The sequence below is a fragment of the Perkinsus marinus genome (assembly GCF_000006405.1).
Source record: "Perkinsus marinus ATCC 50983 genomic scaffold scf_1104296958234, whole genome shotgun sequence".
Taxonomy (NCBI): Eukaryota; Perkinsozoa; order Perkinsida; family Perkinsidae; genus Perkinsus; species Perkinsus marinus.
Window position 1 is genome coordinate 229,247 of NW_003206847.1, and position 21,553 is coordinate 250,799.

General features: G+C 50.2%; 10 protein-coding genes across 10 annotated transcripts in view; 6 read left to right on the forward strand and 4 right to left on the reverse strand.

Moving 5' to 3' along the window:
• Window positions 1-94, reverse strand: part of Pmar_PMAR006031 (hypothetical protein) — a gene marked incomplete at both ends in the record, with an annotated part of 356 nt that extends 262 nt beyond the window's left edge. The window contains one exon of the mRNA XM_002774404.1: window positions 1-94. Coding sequence (XP_002774450.1) covers window positions 1-94 — 94 coding nt within the window.
• A 222-nt stretch (window positions 95-316) lies between these two features.
• On the forward strand, window positions 317-3,255 carry Pmar_PMAR006032 (ATP-dependent heat shock protein, putative; the record flags this gene model as incomplete). Its single annotated transcript, XM_002774405.1, has 15 exons — window positions 317-501; window positions 860-980; window positions 1,023-1,097; window positions 1,163-1,257; window positions 1,337-1,410; window positions 1,457-1,526; window positions 1,741-1,843; window positions 1,894-1,977; window positions 2,027-2,142; window positions 2,197-2,283; window positions 2,338-2,428; window positions 2,693-2,791; window positions 2,884-2,937; window positions 2,985-3,082; window positions 3,141-3,255. 15 exons carry the CDS (start codon window positions 317-319, stop codon window positions 3,253-3,255), a joined length of 1,467 nt encoding a protein of 488 aa, XP_002774451.1.
• A 1,367-nt stretch (window positions 3,256-4,622) lies between these two features.
• Window positions 4,623-7,727, forward strand: Pmar_PMAR006033 (hypothetical protein; the record flags this gene model as incomplete). The annotated part of the gene is made up of 7 exons (XM_002774406.1): window positions 4,623-4,727; window positions 4,772-4,881; window positions 4,928-5,067; window positions 5,111-5,530; window positions 5,912-6,619; window positions 7,001-7,626; window positions 7,674-7,727. 7 exons carry the CDS (start codon window positions 4,623-4,625, stop codon window positions 7,725-7,727), a joined length of 2,163 nt encoding a protein of 720 aa, XP_002774452.1.
• Window positions 7,728-8,169: 442 nt separating this feature from the next.
• Pmar_PMAR006034 (hypothetical protein) lies at window positions 8,170-9,395 on the forward strand (the record flags this gene model as incomplete). Its single annotated transcript, XM_002774407.1, has 6 exons — window positions 8,170-8,232; window positions 8,279-8,447; window positions 8,495-8,604; window positions 8,652-8,853; window positions 8,903-8,997; window positions 9,243-9,395. The coding sequence occupies 6 exons, from the start codon at window positions 8,170-8,172 to the stop codon at window positions 9,393-9,395; spliced, it is 792 nt and encodes a 263-aa protein (XP_002774453.1).
• Window positions 9,396-9,442: 47 nt separating this feature from the next.
• Pmar_PMAR006035 (Nod factor export ATP-binding protein I, putative) lies at window positions 9,443-11,235 on the forward strand (the record flags this gene model as incomplete). Its single annotated transcript, XM_002774408.1, has 7 exons — window positions 9,443-9,568; window positions 9,765-9,927; window positions 9,972-10,102; window positions 10,152-10,260; window positions 10,307-10,466; window positions 10,558-10,692; window positions 10,748-11,235. 7 exons carry the CDS (start codon window positions 9,443-9,445, stop codon window positions 11,046-11,048), a joined length of 1,125 nt encoding a protein of 374 aa, XP_002774454.1. The 3' UTR covers window positions 11,049-11,235.
• A 1,044-nt stretch (window positions 11,236-12,279) lies between these two features.
• On the reverse strand, window positions 12,280-12,695 carry Pmar_PMAR006036 (conserved hypothetical protein; the record flags this gene model as incomplete). The annotated part of the gene is made up of 3 exons (XM_002774409.1): window positions 12,280-12,388; window positions 12,435-12,568; window positions 12,615-12,695. Coding segments are annotated over 3 exons (324 nt in total), but the record flags the coding sequence as incomplete, so codon positions are not given.
• Window positions 12,696-15,183: 2,488 nt separating this feature from the next.
• Window positions 15,184-15,927, reverse strand: Pmar_PMAR006037 (conserved hypothetical protein; the record flags this gene model as incomplete). The annotated part of the gene is made up of 1 exon (XM_002774410.1): window positions 15,184-15,927. The coding sequence occupies one exon, from the start codon at window positions 15,925-15,927 to the stop codon at window positions 15,184-15,186; it is 744 nt and encodes a 247-aa protein (XP_002774456.1).
• A 659-nt stretch (window positions 15,928-16,586) lies between these two features.
• On the reverse strand, window positions 16,587-18,630 carry Pmar_PMAR006038 (hypothetical protein; the record flags this gene model as incomplete). The annotated part of the gene is made up of 12 exons (XM_002774411.1): window positions 16,587-16,707; window positions 16,750-16,807; window positions 16,855-16,916; window positions 16,961-17,039; window positions 17,081-17,208; window positions 17,260-17,334; window positions 17,384-17,435; window positions 17,477-17,621; window positions 17,810-17,867; window positions 17,920-17,988; window positions 18,036-18,123; window positions 18,543-18,630. The coding sequence occupies 12 exons, from the start codon at window positions 18,628-18,630 to the stop codon at window positions 16,587-16,589; spliced, it is 1,023 nt and encodes a 340-aa protein (XP_002774457.1).
• Window positions 18,631-19,349: 719 nt separating this feature from the next.
• On the forward strand, window positions 19,350-20,925 carry Pmar_PMAR006039 (hypothetical protein). The gene is made up of 5 exons (XM_002774412.1): window positions 19,350-19,464; window positions 19,514-19,759; window positions 19,849-19,906; window positions 19,952-20,128; window positions 20,334-20,925. Exons 1-5 carry the CDS (start codon window positions 19,364-19,366, stop codon window positions 20,778-20,780), a joined length of 1,029 nt encoding a protein of 342 aa, XP_002774458.1. The 5' UTR covers window positions 19,350-19,363; the 3' UTR covers window positions 20,781-20,925.
• Window positions 20,926-21,533: 608 nt separating this feature from the next.
• Window positions 21,534-21,553, forward strand: part of Pmar_PMAR006040 (Protein ycgM, putative) — a gene marked incomplete at both ends in the record, with an annotated part of 712 nt that continues 692 nt past the window's right edge. Inside the window, one exon of the mRNA XM_002774413.1 lies at window positions 21,534-21,553. This exon is cut by the window's right edge and continues 4 nt beyond it. Within this exon, the coding sequence (XP_002774459.1) occupies window positions 21,534-21,553 (20 nt within the window).

Genomic DNA, 21,553 nt, shown 5'->3' on the forward strand with positions numbered 1-21,553 from the left:
ACGACTTTACCTTACCCTTATGATGGCGGGTACGCTTGCGAGGCAAGAAACCCAACGAGCCGTGACGGGGGACTTCGAACTTCCTATGAGACATGGCGGAACTGGACGGTGCCTTGTAGGATTGCCAAGTGGAGGACAACGACAATTCGATCGATTATACGCATTTCGCTATGTTGTGCAACGACGACTCGGGTTCGATCCCGGCACTCGTCGAGTTCTACCGCGCGCCATGAAAACACGCGCACGCCCCGACCAGATCAATTTTCGAGTTGAATAAATCACTTACATTTTTCTAACCGTTCCGTAACCACATTACATGGCCGCCGTCTCTACTTCTGTTCGGCTCGGACTGCCGGCCCTTTTCTCACGTCGAATCCATGTGGTATCTCGGTTCTTCTGTACTGAGGGGGGAGCCACCGATGATAATGCTGCTGCGCCCAAGCCATTGCCAAAGGACAGGAAAAACATGAAACCACGAGAGATGGTGGAGTACTTGGATCGGTAGTAGTCGAAGGGGATCCACTTACTATTGTGACTAATCTTCGACACCTTGACGAAATCATCGACCTTATCGGTGTTTGGTTTCGGGAGCTCATAAAGCTGGTCCTCACGCTCACATTCAATTCCTGGACTTCACAGATGAATTTTCCAATTCTGAATTCTAACATTAGTTCACTGAAGTTGGGACACCCGTTCGACTTGTGTATATTTGTATATCTAAGGAGTGTCTTCACAGACAGCCTTAATGAGGTTAAGCCGCTTTTTCCGTATTTGATACAATCACTGTTTACCCATTCATTTTTCTCCGTTGCCGGTGTCCCCCTGTATATTGGCAGTACGCGGTCATAACTATTTTCAGATACGTAATAGGTCAGGCCGATGCTAAAAGAGCGGTAGCTAACGCCTTGCGTAATCGATGGAGGCGACAGCAGCTGGACGAAGAACTCAGAGCCGAGATAATGCCGAGGAACATGCTCATGGTACGGGTCCTGTTCCCTCTTCTCACTCGTATACGGTCTCAGGTCGGGCCTACTGGTGTTGGTAAGACGGAGATTGCACGGCGGCTCGCTAAGCTGGTGGATGCGCCTTTTATCAAGGTAATAGATCAACAAGATTTATGCAATAGTACCTAGACCTCAGACGGACAGGTGTTTGATCTTAGGTTGAGGCTACTAAGTTCACCGAAGTCGGATTTCATGGGCGTGATGTCGATTCAATCATTAGAGATCTTCTGGAGATGGCTATGACTCGACAAAGGTATGGGCTCATATTCGGACCTAATCCGTATCTTGCTCGCTCGAACCTAAGATGCGTCCGATTCAGCCTGTGCCTTCAGATCGCGACTTGAAGATGAGTTAAGGCCTAAGGCAACTGAAGCGGCGGAGGAACAAATCCTGAATGCTCTCATAGGTGACCATCACTACTGAGTAAATCGATCAACTGATCGATTTTCCAGGTCCCATGTCCGCCCAGTCGGACAAAGATACTTGGTTGGCCCACTTGAGGGCTAAGCTATTGGATGACCGGTAACGTAAACCAATCTTGAAATTTCTCCACGTAATTTTTTGCGAAGTGGAACACCATAAAGCTCATAGTATGAGTGAGAGAATTGCTTCAATGAAACTGATCGGACTCGCTGAACTTTCATTGAATCGTATTGGTAACTGGATTCGTCATTTTCGGGACGATCTTGCAATCTTGCAATTCCCTAACGCTAGCATCAATCTCTATTCTGATCAGTCAAGTGAAAGTAGAAGTTCCTGTGACTGACAATGACCTTTATCCAGAATGGGTGGGTGGCGGATCGGACTCTAGGAAGCCGCCTCAAATCCGGGTCATACAGGTAGTAGTAGAAGCTCAGAAGTGTAGAAGGAGTGGTAGGCATTAGTTGAGGTACCCGTGGCTGGAGGAGGGACCAGTAGGCAAATGGAGAAGCGTACCATGACGGTTGCAGAGGCGCGTCAAAAACTGGTCCAAGTGGGAATTTGGTGGCGCGCGAAAAATCACGTAGGCAACATTGAGTCAGGTGCACTTGGATCGCATGATTGATTCGGATATGATACTGGCATCAGCAATCCGGTCAACGGAGCAGGAGGGGATAGTCTTTGTGGACGAGATCGATAAGATATGCAATTCTTCCAAGTGAGGAGTATCTTCGATGTGCGTGCGTGCAAATCAGCGGTTTGTTCTTGTCAGAGGTTTTTATCATGGCAGTGATGCTTCCTCTGAGGGAGTCCAGAGGGATCTATTGCCGATCCTCGAAGGTTCAGATGTGAGCACGAAGTAAGGCGGAGCGAAGTTTTTTTTCTCACTTTGATTTGTAAGTCTTGACTGTAGGCATGGTAATGTGAACACCGACCACATCCTTTTCATATGCTCCGGTGCTTTCCATTCTGTAAAGCCCGGGGATATGCTCGCCGAATTGCAGGTGATGATGGCGCTGGGAACACGTTATCTATGCGGAACAGTTTAGGAGGGTCTTAGACATTGCATAGGAGATGCAGAAATTACGACTGGAATCAGTCCGGGTGTTCAATAGGCCTCTCCTGAGTTACAAGAATGCTCCCAGGTGTAAGACTCGGTCCCAGGAGCACTCTTGAACCTCAGGAAAGGCCTATTGAACAGCCCTAGTGCGCTGGATGATTACTCACCCCAGGTTTGAGTCAAATGCTCCTGTTGTTGGTCATGTCAGGGTCGACTTCCTGTACGAGTGACGTTGAGTGCTTTGACAGAGCATGACTTTGTGCGGATACTCACGGAACCTCACCACAATTTGATTGAACAACATAAGGTAAGGAGTGTGGATCTCACCATGATCGATTTTGAACTTGGAAAGCGTTCACTGCCTAGGGAACGATATTTCGTTATTTAGCCTTGCCTTAGGCTCTGCTGCGAACCGAAGGTATTACATTGGAGTTCCCAGAGGATGGCATCAAGGTTGGTTGGCTCGGCAGAGGGTGTCTCGAGCAGTGACATGTGATCAGGAAATCGCCCATATAGCCTTCGACTTGAACACACACGTGGAGAATATCGGTGCGAGAAGACTTCACACCGTGATGGAGAAAATCATGGAGGAAGTGTCGTAGGGATAGTTGGATGGTCTTCACCATCATCATCATGAAAGTGGTCGGTCGTGCTAGGTTCGATGCGCCTACTATGGGGGATGGTACGACGGTCACAGTTGATGCCAATATGGTGAGGACTAAACTGAAGCCCTTATTAAGCAAAGGGGATCTGCACAAGTTTATATTATGATTATGCTCATTATCATGTTTCGGTTTCCTAGAATCAACAAGGGCATTGAGTTGCAGTTGGTGTGGTATAATCGTCTATTGTCCGATTATGTAGTTCTCCTCTTTAGATCATCATTACGAGCTGATCGAGTATCTGAATAGAGCGACTCATCTGTAAGAATGACCATTATCTGTTTGCCTCGTTCTATTCATGGACGTCAAGGCTCACTCCATCACGTTAGTTATCTGGAAGTCTTGATCATAGAATCGGTTGCACTACTCCCTGGTTCGGGTCGGTCATACTTGTTACGCTTGCTTCAAGTTGCCAAATGTGAGCCCCAGTGCGCAGATGTGCCCCAGCAGTATGTGTTGAGCGTTTTATATTTTTTCCAACCGAGGTCTCCGATGTAGGTCCTAGGAGCATTCCAGGTAGCAAGCTTGGTGGATTCGACAGAAGCTTACTGTCCTGAGTGTCCTTAGTTCACCTTGCCTGTCATCCTCCGCAGTGCCCAGATGGGACTCGTGAGTTGACACGCGCCCTGCCAAAACTCGGAGGCTAGAGGTTTCATATGATTTCGAGTTAATCTATCGAAAAATCTCCTGAAATTTCCCATATATGAGGTTGTTCGCTATGCTGATATTACCTTCCACTGCTGCGGGGTGGAATTGGGAATCTCCATTGGAAGTAAAGAGGTCTCCTTCCTACATGAATAGGCGCGCGCTGACCGATTGGCGCGCGGAAAATAATCGCAGATACTACAGAGAAACCAAAAGATGGGTCTGTCCCCCCCAGGGTTTATGCACGGTTTTGAATCTCGAACCATCCAACAAACCCTAGCCAAATTTTGGTTTTATGCCCGGACATAGAGCTATCGAATAATAATCAACTGATCTCGATATTCGCTCCGAATAGAAGTGCACAACTCCTTTTGCACGTGCACTTCCACGCACCCCGCACAAGCAAGGACTATTCTTTGGGCGAGACTACTACTACTCGACAAGGAGTCCATGCCCACAGTGACACGGGTGTCCGCGCAACATTCAGCGTCACTAGCAGTGATTTAAGGCCATTTGGAAGGTTTAGTTATACCGTAACTTCAATGATTCTCAACCTACTCCCCATGGTTTGTTGCCTCTCGTTTCGTAAAGGTTATCCCCGTCACACTGACCGAGAACTTTGCTTGCATGGGATGAAGAGAGCCGGGTGGAGCGCTCGTGGTGTGAGGGAATACGCTCCGCTCGTTGCGTCAACTCCCTAAGTTCAAGAGGAGACAGGAAAGTCACCCCTATCGTGACTAGTGTAGTTTTCGTTTGTTTATGCCGTCATCTCGTCACAGACGAGATCAGCGATCGACGATACTGGCCCGGCTGATATCGAGCCGTGCTAGGATGACCAGCATTGGTCGGCAAACTAAGGCCTTGCTTAAGAAGGAGCTACTCATTGTTCGAAAGAGTCTGCCTACTGCGATCATCACCGTCGTCTTTCCTATTGTGGTAAGGCATTTTATCGTGGTTCGTGGTTACATACCACTCCTCAGGCACTTCTTCTTTTCTCCCTTCCCAACATCGGTGGCGACACCCACGCGGAGAAGTTCACGGGTCAGTCGGTGTATCAGCCACCCTTTGAAGACGTCCTCGCCCCCAGACGGTATGTCTAAGGCTCGTCTCCTCCACAACGATCGTCCGACTTGAAGGTTCTTGGACAGCCCTGTGTACCCCACCGACACTCAAATTCCCTACTCGCCAACTTGGATCCCCTTCGAATGGGAAGCCCATCAGGAGCGTATATGGTGGGCGCCTACGACTGATTCTACCGCTAGTTCAGTCATGAAAGGTATGCTGTGAAGTGCCTTTGATTTATATACTCGTTTTCTTAGTTGCCGCTGCTATGAAGGGCATTGATGCTTCCGAGCTACGAGGTTTTGCCAGCGATGATGATCTGAAGACTGCATATCAGGAGGCCAGACCTGGCAGTTTTTTTGCTGGTATCATCTTTGACTCGACTGACCCCACTCTCTTCGCATATGAGATACTCATCAATGGGACATATGCACCAAACAGTGAAGCAGATAAACAGATCGTCGTTATCGATGACACGAACCATGCCTTGGTTTTGGACTATGGCAAGTATATTGACACGGGTTTCGTCGCTATACAGAGGATGCTCGACGAAGCTATTGTTAAGGTCTTCAACACCAACAACATCACCAATATACCATCGTTGAATGCTATTCAAGCTTTTCCAAGACCGTCAGTACAAGCGGCCGAAGCTCCGTGGGTGTTCAAGTGGCTACCTGGTTGGTGCCTTAACATTAGTATACTATTTTGGTTTACAGCTATGGTCACTAAAATGGTATATGAGAAAGAGTACGAATATTATCGATATTTTCTTATACTCAAAGTTTCCAAATGGGCGTACTGGTCGCACTGGGCAATCATCTTCTCGCTAGTCTCAATAGTCATTTCCCTTGGCCTGGTTGGTGTTATCTACCTTGATCGTGTATTGGTATTCTCATCATGGTCACTAGTCTGGCTACATTATCTCCTCTTCTTATGGCAACTAGTGGCTGCTGCTATTCTTGCATCTTCATTTACAGCGTCAGTCCGATCGGCCAGTTCAATCGGTTTGTCGGCGACGTTTATCATCAGCGTTGTTTACATCGCATTTCTGGTGACAGGAAATGTAGAGCGCCTTTCGGCGTTGAAAACAGTTCTCTCCATCATACCGTGGTTCGCTAGTATGCGAGGCGGCGAGATCACTGCTGGGTTGGATTTGAGAGGAAGACGTGTTGGTCTGACTTGGTCCAATGCTTGGGAATATGATTTCGGTTATCTCCTCATTGCTCAAGCCTGCGGTATTCTCGTTCTGCTCGGAATTGCGGAACTTCGATTTCACCCTAGTCGGTGTTGCCGATCGAAAGTAGTCCAGGACTGCGATGAGCCAACGACAATCAATGACGATTGTGTCGCTGAGGACACCATTATGGAGCGCCCTGCCATCAGAGTAACTGGCCTCACTAAGCGCTTCCGTCGGCAGGACAAGTCGGTCCTTACAGCTGTGAACCAGCTCTCCTTGAAGGTCGATAAAGGGGAGATCCTCGGGCTCCTTGGTCACAATGGTGCTGGGAAGACTACTGCTATCAGAATGCTATGTCGTGAACTCGAACCAGATGATGGTGTTGTGGACTTCATCACTGCTAAAGGCGATATTGATGTTGCTCCAGTATTGGGAGTGTGCCTCCAACAGGATATACTTTTCCCTGAGCTCTCGGCTAAGGAGCATTTGCAGACTTTCGCGCTTTTGAGAGGCTCGCCATCACCCGATGATGAGGAAGTTCGCAACATGATGGCTAACGTTGGCCTTGACAATGCTGAAATCGATGAATGTAAGCACGGGCGACATTCAGGAGAGGTCTATGGTGGACTGTGTCGGAATATATGTTAGATTTTCTCAGCTGAGATAAGGAATTTTGTGACTAACTTTAGGAGATTATATACAAGTTCGGGTAGAAATGTGTAAAAAATGACCAATATTTCCCCGAAGTTTTCATATTCTCGCCGAAACATGTAGCTGTTCATGTGCACTGGTATGAGTGCTCTCACCGCCTAAGTAGGGTGTATGTCCACTGTGTACGTTTAGTATTCTTATCATGAGATTACGTTGATTAAATCTTCGTCGTTAAGTAGCAGAAACAGGAGGACTATAGCTTTGGTCAAGGCATCTGAGACTCCATTGTCATGATCTCGTATCACTTATGTGCTGCCAGGTGTATCGTCTTATTCTGGCGGTATGAAGCGTAAGTTGTCTCTGGCCATATCACTCCTCGGTGATCCTGACTACCTGCTTCTGGATGAGCCAAGTGCAGGCGTGGACCCCTACTCTCGACGATCTCTGTGGGATGTTCTACTACGCCTTGCTCACGATGAAGGGAAGACTATCATCATGACGACTCACTTCATGGACGAAGCTGATATGCTGTCGAATCACATTGCTATAATGAGAGGGGGTCGCCTTGTGGCCTACGGGACCAGTCTTTTCCTCAAGTACAACATTGCCCGCCTGGCTGCTACCAATGCTGGAGTCACTGCTGGTTACACTCTACTGCTACTTGTAAGGCTTGTAGAGCTCCCCAACTCCATCGTAGTGCAGCGTCGTATCTTAGGTTCTTCCAAGAAAGATAGAGATGAGGTGATGCGCAAGTTGAAGAATATCATACCGGGTATCAAAGGCTCGAGTGTGAAGGATGAACAAGTCTCCGTCAATTTGCCCTTGGGAGCTGAGATGTTCTATGCTGACGTTTTGGATGTCCTCAATTCTACCGGAGCTCCTGACGTGGCCATGAGCCTCACCTCATTAGAAGACGTTTTCCTAGCAACCTCTGACGAGAAGGAAGTAGGAGGACCGATAGAGGTTAATGAGAGGCCCTCAGCTTTGCATAGAGAAGATTCAATATGGCGCTCAGTGGGGACAACGAAGCCATCGAAGGCCCGTAAGTGGACATGTTTCGTATCTTATGTAGGAGTACCTCAGGATCCGTCTTCTACTTGGCCAGAATGGTAGCAATAATGGATTTCCGAGTGCGACAAGTATTCGTCTTCAACACGATCCTGCCCATCATATTCATCATAGTTGGCTTCCTATTATCCCACTTCCTAGAGCCTAAGGGATCACTGGTCACCTCACCGCTCCTACCTCTGATGCCATCACATACCACTCTCGGCTCAAATACCCCTGTTTACGTACAAGGGAGTGCCTTCAATAGCAGCTCATTAGGACCATTCTTGAAATGGACTGACAACCTACCAGCAGGCGGGTAACTCCATCTGATTTCTTTCTAACCTCGTTCATGTCTTCTTCCATTTCAGTACACTCCTGGCCCGTTATGAAAGTAACGGCACACTGCAATACGACTCGAGCATTGTGTCAAGCCTCCCCATGGCGCTCTCAGCATTCACCAATTCTACTCTGTCTATCATCGCTGGTTCCCGAAACTTCTCAGTAGGTCGCCCCCCTTGGACTGGGGCAAGCTACCTCTGTCTGTCAGGTAGCAGTGGCGAACTCCCCGCTGCCATACATGAAAAACTACTTGGTGGACATAACCCAGTTGCTGGTCCCGATGCTCACCATGCTTGGCTTCGTGCCTTTCGCGTATGTAGTTATCACTATCGTTTTCTGGAGGGTCGACCATATCACGACACAGCTCAAGTTCATGGGTGAGTCCTGCCTCTCTAGGCTCATCACCCCACAGAGTCCCCTGTAGGAATGTCAGTACGCCAGCAGTACTTTGCCTTATTCACCCATCGTTTGGTCTTCGGCTTCTTACCTTCCTTAGCAGTACTGCTCATTGCTGCTGGAGGCGTCGGCTCCGATGTGAGGTCGTTCACTGCCTTCATCCCGTCGATTTGCTCCTATTGTAGTTACTCGGTAACGGCGGACGTTGGTTGGCTTATCTGATTCTGGTCGTTACCACCTTCCTAGCACTGATACCGGCAGCCATGATGTTGGCGCCTCTGTTCAAGTCGGGGAGGCAAGTCGCTGACTCCTTCCCCCTCATGTGGAACTGCCTTTCCATCATCCCGTACATCATAGTGTGGATTATGAGCACCAACTCTAGCGAGAGTAGGAAGTGGCAGAGGAGTGGTATGTCCTGTTGTATTTTTCACTGAAGGTGTTCGCAATGCTGGGGCTATCTTCGGTGACGTCCTGACGATCATTCCGACACTCTCTTACCAACGAGGCACACAGCAGCTACTCAGCTTGCAGGTGGGGCTCTTGCGGTCCATTGAGATTTCCCCTATACACAGTGTTGGAATATACGTCCGAGTTCAGAAGCTTTCTCACTAAATTTCAAGAATTTGCACACGACTTGCAGGGTCCTAGAAAACAGGAATTTCTCGAGGTCACCAACACGTGTATACACTAATCATGAATTCTGCTGTTCATCATAGTTCTTCGGGAATCTCGTGGAGCAACTCACGCCCTGATTGCCTATTGATTCCTTTCCTTAGTTTATCGTTGATCGGGCATCGGGTGAGGAGGGCAGTCCGGTAGGGTGGTCCGACACGTTCAAGCCGGAGAATGGCGTGTTGACGCCCATCCTGGTCAACATAGGCGTCATCATCATCAGTAAGAATATCTTCATTTTCCCTTGCTCCGACTGAGCTCCTTCACAGCTACTGCAGTGGTTTGGTATCAAACTCGAGATAAGATGTCTCGACGCATGAAAAAATATACCAAGTTGACGGCGCCGGAAAAGGTTGATCGGTCGTTCGAGGCGGCGGAGGACCTCCGAGAGGAAGCCCTTCGAGCTGATACTATCGTCGAGGGCATTTCGGTGAGGCTCTGGTTTGTGGTTCGAGATGCTAGCAGGAAATCATCCAGGAAGCTACAATATTCCTCGGGGAACTCATTTTGAACTTTCCACGGATGGCTAGGAACACATTCTTCGAACAGTTCTCCCCATTGTTATCAAGCCCTGGGGACGTTGTCTTTCAAGGCGAGATGGGTCTCTGGATGCTAGGTGTGGTAAGGTACGGAATTTAACGAAGATTTACCCCAAGCAGAAGAAGGCAGCGGTAGAGTCTCTCGACATTGGCGTGGCACCAGCAGAGATAGTCGTGCTGTTGGGACCTAATGGCGCGGGCAAGACGACTACGATGAAGATGCTCACTGGAGATGAAATCCCGACTGCGGGTATGAACTTTCGTCTGGGATGCATTTTATTGATCTCTTCTTAGGTCTGATAAAACTGGGAAGACCCGAAGACTTCAAGTTGGCGCAGTCTGGGAGGTTAGACTTTGGCTCCCTTTACAGGAGACAAGTGTGCGGGTATTGCCCGCAGGTAGATGCACTCTTTCCAGAGCTCACGGTGAGTAGTGGTCTCGGCGGATGCCAACTATTGGCATCTCTCATAGTAGGTCGAAGAACATCTCAAGCTGGCTTCTACTCTCAAGGGTCTGAGGTTGAACTCTTCCGCTTCTTTCCATCAGCAACATATGGATTCTATAGTTGCTGGTCTCGGGGTTGGTGAGTACCTGGTCACTGCATACTACGGCGTATCCTTCTTGGTCAGGCCAGCACTTTAAGACTCGATCTGCTAAACTGTCGGGAGGGAATCGACGGAAGCTCTCCCTTGCTCTCTCTATGCTGGGTTGTCCACGTGTTATGTTCCTGGACGAGGTCACCACTGGAATGGACCCGGCAGCTAGGCGCTCTGTTTGGGCGGTTCTAAGGTGAGACACTTCCTGATCATCGTGAGCGTCGAGAATGAGAAGCCACTTAACGTCTTTCGCTGTTCGTATCGATGATTCATCGTTGTTTCAGAGGAGAGGGTAGCCGTCCAGCTATTCTCATGTCAACTCATTATATGGATGAGGCATCAGCCTTATCAACACGTGTAGGCATTATGATCAACGGAGAAATGCGTGTCATTGGAAACGTCAATGAGTTGACCAACAGGTATCAGTATTCGCCCAAAACGAGTTAGTGTGCTCTATCGCTACTCTCTGTGCAGATTCAGCCGGGCGATATCTATAGAGGCATCTTTGGCGGAGGGCTTCTCGGCATCTTTCCTTGCTGATAGTCTCAGCCGGGCACTTGGCATCACCGGCGTGGTCGTAGTTGAAGACTTCAATTCTTCGGTGACTCTCCGGGTCCCCCTGTGTGAGGATTGGACCCCGACACAGCAGATAGCGGAGCTGTTCCGAATCATGGAGGGAGGTTTGAAAACGACCTGTGGAGTTGTTTATTACAATACCTTCCCTATGAGCCTCGAGCAGATATTCATTGATCTTGTACGTGAACAGAGAGCGTAAATCAGTTGGCCACTTCTACACTCAAATGCAGATGTGTTAAAGAGAGCACGGTTTTCTCGGTGTCTCATATAAAATCCTTTTACATGCCAATAATTGCCTTTTTCTTGGACTCAATCAAAGTTGAGGAGATTAGTTCAACCCTGATAGTTTTTTTCCCGCTACTTGTCCATATTGGTTATTCTCTTAATTTGATAGTGTTGAGTTGTTAATCGCTTGCGACTACTCATTTCGAGCAGCAGTGTCCGAATACATCGGCTCCAATCTGAAATCATCCTCTACCCTCGGGACGCCCCTGATTAGACATTGTGCTCAAAGAACAGTCATACGGCCTTCGATCCTATAATTTCAGGAAGAAACTTTTGTCAATTCCATTATTAGTAGTCGAGTTCAGAGTTCGCTGCAGTGTCGAAGTGGGATAATCAAGGGAATCAACCCCGCTAGACTGCACGCCCATCAGGGTTGGTCCAAAGTAAGATAATGACCACTTGATACAATTTAGTAGTCGTATAACTTCACGCTCCAACGGCTTCAGCTGCTGAAGTTCAGCAGGGATACATCTGTATCGATAACCCGTTATGTCAATCACAGCCGTTCCTGAAATATAAGTTCGGATGTTGGAAGGAGGAATATAAGTTGGAAGGATGTATTTTCCACATCTCCTACGCACAGCGAAGATTTCCCTTTTCATAAACCCAACGTGGTGCATCTAGGCATGTAATTCTACCTAGACAACGTTTAGAAGCACAGTGTACTAGCGAGATTTAGTTCACTCCTCAGTAGTCTGTATAGTCAACTATTCCTTTACATACTGCTAGTGTAATACTGTGACGGTAATCCTGTTATTAGTATACACTGGGGTCCAATGATTGCCAGTCTTTTCAACTGTATGACACTATGAAATACAACCAAGATTTGACTGAGGCAGAAAATGTAAACACAATTTCATCTCATGCGGCAGTGATGGTATTTCAACTAATGTGACAAGGACGTGTTCATCATGGCTGCCCACTGGCATGCTCGAGCACTTCCAAAACCGAAGAGTGGCCGCTCTCACGCGCAACGTCCAGTGGTGTCTTGCCAGTCTGAAGGGAAGCAGTCGGTCATAGTCCGTCAAACCTCATCGTATATAGGCTTATACTGCATCAGCTGCTAATGGGTCACCACTGCGAGTTAGAAGATATGATACCTAGTAGGATCAGAAGGGGGGACCACAAAGACTCTCCACCACTACTATGTCGGCGCGGCCCTCCTGAGCCGCCCAGTGTAGTGCCGTCCAACCATCAGCCCACCTCAAGGCTTGCCATCCATGGGCATCTACTGCTCTCAACGCCTCTGCGAATCTGTGATGCTAAAAAGCAACCGCTCGCTCGACGTGGTGTCCCTTACTGCTCAGGAACATCTCTATAAACACTTTCTTCATTGCTCTCGTCTAACGCGTGGGCTTCTCTGTGACGATCGAATAATTGTACTATCTTCCTGTTACCAACATTCCTAGCCACTTCGACTGGGGTTCTCCCTCTCTGATGAGAGGATCGTAATTTATACCACTCCATCTACGCATTCTACATTGTCAGGGGCATTCGGGTCCGCCCCCTTGTACAGGAGGTACTGACATATCCGATAATGGTTCTTCTGGGCGGCCCAGTGCTGATGACCAGTTAGGCTTTCTATCACGCGCTGAGCTCACCAGAGCAGTCCAACCCTCGCTCCACTTGAGGGTTCGGTAACCGTGCTTTTCAACAGCGTGGAGGGCTCGATGATAGACCTCTGGGATATCTAGCCCAGAGGGGCTCGATCTTGTATGAGGCAAATAAGAGCTCACTGTTGAGATTTAGATCAGACACGGTCGTGGGGGCCGCCGGCCATCTAGCCGATACGTGAGGGTCCTCCTCCGGGCGTGCGGAGCCGTACATAGCGGCGGCCTCCTCGCTTAATTCCGTAGCTCTAGCGGTTGCGAATGCTGAGCTGGTAGGGTCGGCCCTACTGAGATGGTCCGGAGAAGCAAGCTCATCTAGTATCTACCAGACGGCCAGAGCTCCATAGCATCGGACGCGAACTTCCTCACCGACGCCGGGGAGTCATCGCGATAGATGATTCCATCAAAGGTGGCAGCCGATCGAGGATCCGAATTGCTGCGGAGATGAGAGGCAGCAGCATGCTGGGCCTCGAGGATCTCCTCCTGTTGCCGCAACGCCTTCAAACTGGACACTGTCTTCAAGGAGTCTGCCCATTAGAGCATCATCAAAAGGTCCGATAGGGGTTAACACCTCTCGGCCCACTACTGAGGTGGGGTACTGTCATTGCTGTGTCCACCCTCTGCATGTGCTCATAGTCATGTTCAAATTGTGGGTCTGCAATGACGGTCATTGAGTCAACATCGTTGAGACCAGCTCCTGGAGGTTCCCAGGATGCTGGCAGCGCACTATGAAGGATGCGCTACACTCGGAAATTTTCATGCTCCCGATCGGCTGTGAAAAAAATGTTCACATGGAATTCTTAAAATACCACCAATATTGAATTGATAGTGGAAAATTTACACCACAGAAATATTTTCTGCACTTTTATGATGAAAGTGCGAAAATTTTTTCCAAGTGCGCGACTTGGATCTATGCATAATCAAATATAGAGAACTCAATGAAAAGGGAACTAGCTTCAACCTGCACCCCTATTTGCGCGTTTCTACATAGCGCGCACTGTACCTGCGGGTGCTTTCGTAGAGGACACCACCGAAGCGGCAGATTTCGACAGAAACTGCCTTTCCGACTGTAATGCCGCCGCGGTAAAGCTGTCGGCTCTCTCGTATTCGGGTTCCGAGGTCGGATCCGTCCACTGTGAGCCTGGGCACGATCTCGCTACCGCTACAGCTTTCCACTCCTCCCCTTACGAGTGTCCTTCCCTATGTTCCTTTCCTGTTTCTGATGCTCCATCACGTATTGTCTAGCAGGGAGGGCCGCTGGCACCTATCCAAGCGAGGCCACAATGGACACTCGAGTCGAAGGCATTTCACGGTATTCGCTGATGATGAGAAGGGCCCTCGGTGCGCTGGGGACCGGCGTGCTGAGGAGGTCGGTCGCTCGGGTGAGGCTTCCCACTGGATACGAAGAGATGCCCATCAGGGCGACATCCAAGACCCCACCCGTTGGTCGTTAGCAGAGGCCCGTTGCTTCTCCGGTGTTAGTCGGGGGTCCTCCTCTGCTGCCCCTCTAGTTGGCGGGGGTAGGGAGGGCGTAGTAGAAGGGATCGACCGATGACTACCCTCGAGTGAGCCAGAAGGAGGGGGCATCCTAAAAGACGGGATGACCAACTGAGGAGAGGCGGGAGATCCTGACATTCTAACGCCACTATTTGGACTTGAATAATCGTTCCTGTTGGGTGATACCGGGGAGATGCCTGGAAATGCAACACCAACGAGTGCGGGCTGGGCATCACTACCGTCACGAGGTCCCAAGCCAAGGAGATGTATGAGCTGTCTCCGCAACTCCTCAGCCTCAGCGATGGTGGCTTCTACTTCTATGTGGTGAGCGTTAACCTGGAGTTTGTCAACACAATTCGACGGAGCGACGCAGGACCCACTTTAGCGTGCATGTCACCAACAGCTCCTGGAGGAATGCCCGGTACCGCTGAGCTAGCCATTGCAGGAGGGAAGGCACCGGGCGGCAACCCTAGCAGGGTGGTAGTTGGCCGTAGGGGGCCGCTGCCCATCTAATCAGCAGGGGCATGACCCAATACCGAGAGGCTCCTCGTCGTCACCAGTGAGCCTGTTGGTGATGGAGGCAGACCCAACTGGTGGGAAGGAGGGGGGAGTAGCTGAGCAGTCGTGAGGGGAGAGGGCGGTGGGAGGCATCCCCCTGTGACCTGTCAAGGAAGTCGATAGCCTCTTGTATAGAAGCTGGGCTACACTCGGCGACGAGGGATAGAAGTTATAGCGGCGAGTATCCAAGGTGAAGGGGAAGAGTTGCCCAGTCTGTTGTGGTGGGAAGGGGCCTCCACTGAGCATTATGCAACTACCCGGAGGACCGCGAGGGGTAATCTGACAGTATCAACTCAACGACGACAAAGAAATGGGCTTGAAAAAGTATAGTAATGCTACTCATGCCTGAGCAGTAGGAACGGAAACGCTAGCTCCTCGAACTACTCACATGGGAGAGCCTTGGAGCCGATCGTGTAACCGCACTAGGAACTTCATGCGGATCACTTCCTTCCTCACGGATTCCCAGTCATGGGCCTCATCGCAGAGTTCCACTAGACGTGCCTCACATGCTTTCAACCGTTCATCGTTCTCTCGACTGAGCCTCTCCAGCTCGGCTCTATCCCCATCGGCATCATCAACCTCCTCATTGTACTGAAACATTTCCACCAACACCTCCGGGTCCGGCCTGCCCTCCTCCCCCTCGGTATCAACATCGATACTGGCATGCAGTTGCAGTAAGTGGACGGCTCTCTTCAATGGTGACCTCAACACGTTGATCGCGTCGTTCACTAGGGCTGAATGGGCTGCCGCAGCGTCGGTGTCAGCTCCCTCTACACTCGCCACCTTATCCGGATGGAGTCTTTTCTGCCACTTCCGGTAGCTCTGCTCGGCCACGGTCGTATCCAAATCGAACTTATGCGGTTGGTCCAATAAAGCGAAGTAGTCCACTGGGCAAGCGTTGGGCTTGGGGGGCTGCAGAGAGTCGCAGGAGGGGCAGAAGGGGGAGAAGGAGGCCCCAACAAAATGGCACTTTGGGCAGTCGAGACAAGGCGTGTAGTCCTTCGACTTGGTAGAGGAGCACGCGGGACAATCTTTGGGTATCGTCCACTGAGTATTAAACCACCTGCAATGTTGAGGGAAGCGCGGCAAACGGAGGCATGTGACGAAGGGATGGTATCGGGTTAACATGAGGAAGGCTGAGAGCAGCTAATGCGGACCAAATATATAATAACTCAGCACTATATCAAAACCTTGTCGGAATTTCAGCAAAAAAAACTACTTTATTACTAGCGTAAAATTATAAATTTTCGAATTTTTCCAGCGCCCCTTAGAAATGACACATTGGAACGCAACAGAAGGAAAGTGTCGAGACGGTCCGGATGATCATGAACATGGTGAACCCATCGGCAACAGCGACGGGGGGCGTGTATATGTCGGAAAAAAAGTGTCCGGCTAGCAGGCCGGTGAGGGATGGTAAGCCCTGCGAACTAGGCGGAGCCATAAATATTTCATAAGTGGAAAAACAATGTACTTGTAACAGTTGGAATAAATCTAACGATGCGTAACACACTAAAACTGATGCTACTGCCGCAAATGAATAGCATGCGAGAAAATAATGGCCACCAAGGGAGGGTCCTCATCTACGTAAGTTACCCTCGGGAGGAAGACATTTCTTAAGCGCATAGTTTCGGAAAAAATGTTAATAACAGCTATAGTGAAAAGAAAGGGAAAATGCAGCTCTAATATGAGGAATTGTCACCTAACCCGGCAGCTATAGAAGAATGCGTTCCTACCTAAAGGGCGACTGGCACGATAGACACACTGTAAGGGTCCAACCCGAATAATGGTCACTCCACCCCGAGGCAATGGTCAACCATCATCATAGCCGTCGACAGGCACTGCTCCTCAGCGTGTGTGCTCGCCTGTCCATCAGCTCGGCAGGCCTCCTCATCCTCCTGACTGCCACTCCTAAGACCTACTATGGTGGGCAGCCTAGGTCATCGACTCTACCTGTCCGTACTATCGTGAGATACCACATCTTCATCACTTGAGGGAGCCACGAGGATACCTGACGCTCGAATGGTCAGGGGTGTAGCAGTAACCAGCCGATCCCACTTCCCGGTTCGAGGAGCACCTTAGGCGTTGGGAAGATCCCATCGTGCTTCGGGAGGAAGGCCCTGACCATCACCCCGACACTATGGGAGGCAGTAGTGGCACCCACGTCGGTGATTGAGGAACGATCTCTGTCGAGTCAGGGGTCGGCTTCAACTGCAGGGCCGGGGGGGGCTCTCGTACCGACTCTAACATACACACTATCAGTGACCTCGGGAAAGGTACTAACTCGAGCGCTCCACAATTGGACAGCTCGGCGGGGCTGCGCCATCATCGCCAGCCATAAGTGGTAGTGAGCCTGTGTCCTCGAGCTGTGGTGATGATTGTGGCAGAGTCACAGCGACCAAGGGACGGTAGCTACGAGGAGGGCAAGGTGTGGTATACGCTCCTGAGCCAACGTGAGATCACCATGCCGGAAGCTGCTGGGCTGCCCCTCGAGAAAGGCTGTTGAGTATAGCTGAGAGTCCGTGACACCTCGCGTATCTTTCAAGATATAAAATGGGTCCACTGACGTCCATGGGAGGAATCTTACGATATCCTCGCTGGACGCTGCTCCTTGGCAGTGCTTCGCGACCACCATCTACCTGAGGGTGGCTTGTCGGGAGTATCCTCATGCGTAGTTGACCTTCGAATATGCCGTAGAGGGGTTCGATCATCACCGCTTCCTTCACGTTGACGAAGACGTATGTACTGGACTCCTTCTGGCGTACGTCATACGGCATGTAGACGTAATCGATCATATAAACGTCGTAACCCGCAATGTGAATAGCCTGGTAGCATCATCTCAGGAGAATGGTGGTAGTATTGAAAGGCCAGTACTTCTACTAGTTCTGCGAACAGCATCGGCTGGGTATAGTTTCGCGGTACATTGCGTATCATGACCGCTGTACGGTTGTCCAACCCTAGCTCCACCTGCCTCTACTGGTACCCAGACAGAGAGGTGATGAGGAGGATCTACCTTATGGAGGTCTATCTCAAGATGGCCCCGGCCGTCCTCGTACGAGGGGCTACGACGCCTGCCATCAACGGAAGAGCGCGTAACGGCAAAACGAGGTGGCCAGGCTATACCTCTGACCGAAGTTGCCAACACCTTCTAGATCTCCCGGCTCGACAGTTCTGAAACCATACCGGGAGTATCTAAGGCCACAGCTGGGCTGGCGTGATATGCTCGCAGCTACTACTACAGCGCGAGCGCCCAGCTGTAGGTGTCTGGCAGACACGGCGAGATTGCCGTGCTCGGGCTGTGGTGATTCAATGCTTTTCGCATTCGAGCTGCGGATCGCATATCGTAAAATTCGACGGTATATCTGACTTTGATTTTGCACGGGGGAGTTGACGGGCCCAACCTGGGTGGCGAGTACGATGCGACGGCAGAGAGAACCGAACCCTCAGATCGATGCCGCAGTAAAGGTTGTAGATGGACTGATAATGGGCCATGCTCTTCTACGTGACTGGGTATGGACTTCGACACTGTACGCACGTCGCCGTACTAAGGACACGAATAGGCCGAGGTGTGGTATGACTGGGAAGATGTACGTATTGGGAAGCTGATCGAAGTCGAGCTAGAAGGATCTGTTCCGACTCCGCCTCGTACTCCCTCAGTACAGACTCTGGAGGGACGACCACCCGTAGGTGGGCTGAGTGCAGCAACGTTGGAGTTTATATTGGGAATTTTTAGCCTACTAGCTCACCTGATGGGTCCGCGACAACCTCCACGGCCTTCACGTTCAGTCCAGCCTCTAAGGAGCTCTTATACACATGTTTCTCGAGCTCTGGCATCAAGCGTAGATCGTACAAGCCAACCCTGATACCGCTTTCGTAGCATAGCGCACAGTATGAACCTTACTTTACAGCGCCCCCTGTGGTGGCTGCATCGATGGTGCATATCTCACTGAGTAAGGGTTGTAGCAGAGCAGCTACTCGAGTGAGGCAAACCTCGGCTTCGTGGAAGAGTATCCTGAGTTGGCCTGAAGGGGGAGAGGGGGAGAGGTAGGGAAGAGCGGCGGGGATCTAACCTGAAGCCAGCAGGCACGTATTCAAGACGGGAGGTATGATGGGTTGAGAACACCTCAGCCCCTGAGTAGAACATCTACTGTAATCGGACATGTGAGAAGACGCTATGGCGGTCTACGAAGTGCGCAAGGAGTGGTACTACTAGGCGTAACTAAATGCACATTATTATCAGCAGAACGGTGAATTGATCAGAACGCCATACAGTCGACGACACTCGGTCAGAGTGCCGCCGACTAGTCAACAGAGCATGTCAGGGTAGCCGCAGAGAGGTAGCAGGAGAAATTGGTTCGACACTTGGAATCTTGCAGTTCCTCATCATTGCGAGGTTCGATCCCGGCACGCTGCATTTTTCTGAGACGTGCACCCGCTTTGTGATTCCTAGGTCGACAATGCACCCTCATTCGGCTGTTGTTGTTGTTGTTACTGCCGTCTGGACCTCCCGGCAGCCTTCCCTGCATTTCTGGATCCACTTTGAAGTCCTTCCTCCATTATCATTGTGATGGCCTTCGACTCGGAAGAAAGCCCCATAGAGCGCAAGCTGGCATTACTCGCCCTTCAAAAACGAGACAGTAGCATCAAGAGCATCTTGACTCATGCACCGTACTGGGCTTATCATACGACCGCAAAATGTACCTTTCCCCGTATGTAGGCACGCTGTTCTATTCCACCTCAACCACTCTCCTCTTTCTGGCGACCCTACCCCCACCTGGGAGAAGGTCGACATTGAAGGCCTCCTGTATCTGGTCAATACCGTCAATGGTCAATTCCGATTGATGCTCCTGGACAGTGATCAGTCTCCGTCTGGTATCCCTGACTACGCTCAAGGGGACGTATGGACCATCACTCTCACTCAAGACGTAGTTGCTGAGCAGCATGGACATACTTTGCATCTTAGGTAGGCTGTCGAAAGATACGGTTTAGGTCCGATTCATGCCCATTCTCGGGGGGATCCTCAACATAGGGAAATGTACTTCATTTCCTCAGGACTGCCAACAGTGAAGTTTTCGCTATTTGGTTCACCTGTGCTGAAGTCGCCGACCGGGTAAGGCGTGTCCAGGCCCCTCTGCCGTACTGTGCGTCATCACAGGTGTGCTCCTACGTTGGGTCGATACTCTCCGCCCGGCCCCTCCCCAGCCCTCCATCTCCTTCCGACCTCCTCAAGATGATATTGGCCCAACGTGCCCCTAAAGTGGCCTCTACTACGCCCTACCAGAATGATAGTAGCAACGGCGAAGGAAGTGCTCAAGGATCCGAGCACGAGGAGGTAGTACGGGAAAATATGTACATGACAAACTACATGTGTTGGTGAGTCTGTGTGAATTTTGAGAATTTCTTATTGTTTCCTGAAAACTCCTACCCGAACTCGTGTGTTAATTTCCGTAGTTAGTGAGGAAACTTCTGAGCTCAGCTGAGGAGAGCAAACATACATTCCTCCAACACTGGTATGAGGATTTCCCTTTCCATCTCAGATGCTTCCGTCCTCGAGTGTGCCCAGTGTGGAAGGCTCTAACTCCTGTGCCTCCTTGACCAGCAATAGCAACATTGCCGCTGGTCAGCACATCCTGAGCCTTTTGAAGGGTAGTGGGAAGAACACTACTCCAGCATCAACGGAAGCGGTATTGGAGTCCCCTACGCGTAGCCATAATTCACAACCTAGTCGCTCGGCTGAAGTGGAGGAAGGCCCTGAGGGACGTCAGGGAGTTACAATGGATACCTTCCAAATGCTCGAGGCCGAGCTCTCTAAAGCCAGCCCTTCTTGTGATGAAGAAGATGATGATGACTGTAGTGAATCGACAGCCGGCCCTTTGGAGGGAATATGTGTGACGAGGAGCAAGCTCCGACAGGCTCTGGTTGACGTTGTCAGCTCAGATGCCTTCCTTGATATGTTCTTGCAACGGTTGAGTAGTAGTAGCTAGCCACTGTTTGGCGAATTTTACCAGTCCTTGCTATGCTCCTGTGCGGCTTATGCTGGCGTCATGAACGTTTACGTATTCCCTTGTAGATTGGCCGTTCTTTATTTCGCTCCATCATATGTAATAATATCTACCATACCTCTTTCTCTTTGTCCTTCCTCCTGTATCTGCTATTCGTCCACGCAGCTCCTGTTGGGTTCTTGGCACGGTTTCAAACTTAACCGTAGTAGCTATTCAAATGGCAGACTCTCAGGATGGTGCTAAAAATAGACAAATCCCGACGGATGGCATATTACCGTCACTGATCGTGTCACACCCGGCTGTGGGAGTCGGTGAGCACCCACGAGAAAGCAGCAAGGTAGTACTATCGATTCGGAAGAAATGTGGTATGAGTTTAGTGATTGCAAAACATGTAAAATTCCATAAGGTGTCTGATAAGATGGCAAATGTGATTGTCCTATTAGAGGTACTCTGGTGTAGGTCTTGATGATATACACGGGGGGCACTGTGGGCATGCAACCGGGCAGCGATGGGTCGCTCCGCCCAGTTCCGGGATTCCTCACGGAGAAGATTTCCCATCTCGAGGAGCTGAAGCGGCCAGGCATGCCCGACTGCACGGTTCGGCGCATCACGATATGAGAGTAGTAGTGTACCGTGGTTTACGTCGTGGAGTGGGAGGAGCTCCTGGATAGCTCGGACATAACGCCGGAGCATTGGGCTAAGATGGCAGAGGTAGTACCACATTTCTTTCACATCATGCACACTACTACCTCCCT

Coding starts and splice junctions, on each gene's coding strand:
- Pmar_PMAR006039 (XM_002774412.1), top strand. CDS start 19,364: ATGGCCTTCGACTCGGAAGAAAGCCCCATAGAGCGCAAGCTGGCATTA. Junction 19,760..19,848: donor GGACATACTTTGCATCTTAG/GTAGGCTGTCGA, acceptor TCATTTCCTCAG/GACTGCCAACAGTGAAGTTT. Junction 19,907..19,951: donor GTGCTGAAGTCGCCGACCGG/GTAAGGCGTGTC, acceptor GCGTCATCACAG/GTGTGCTCCTACGTTGGGTC.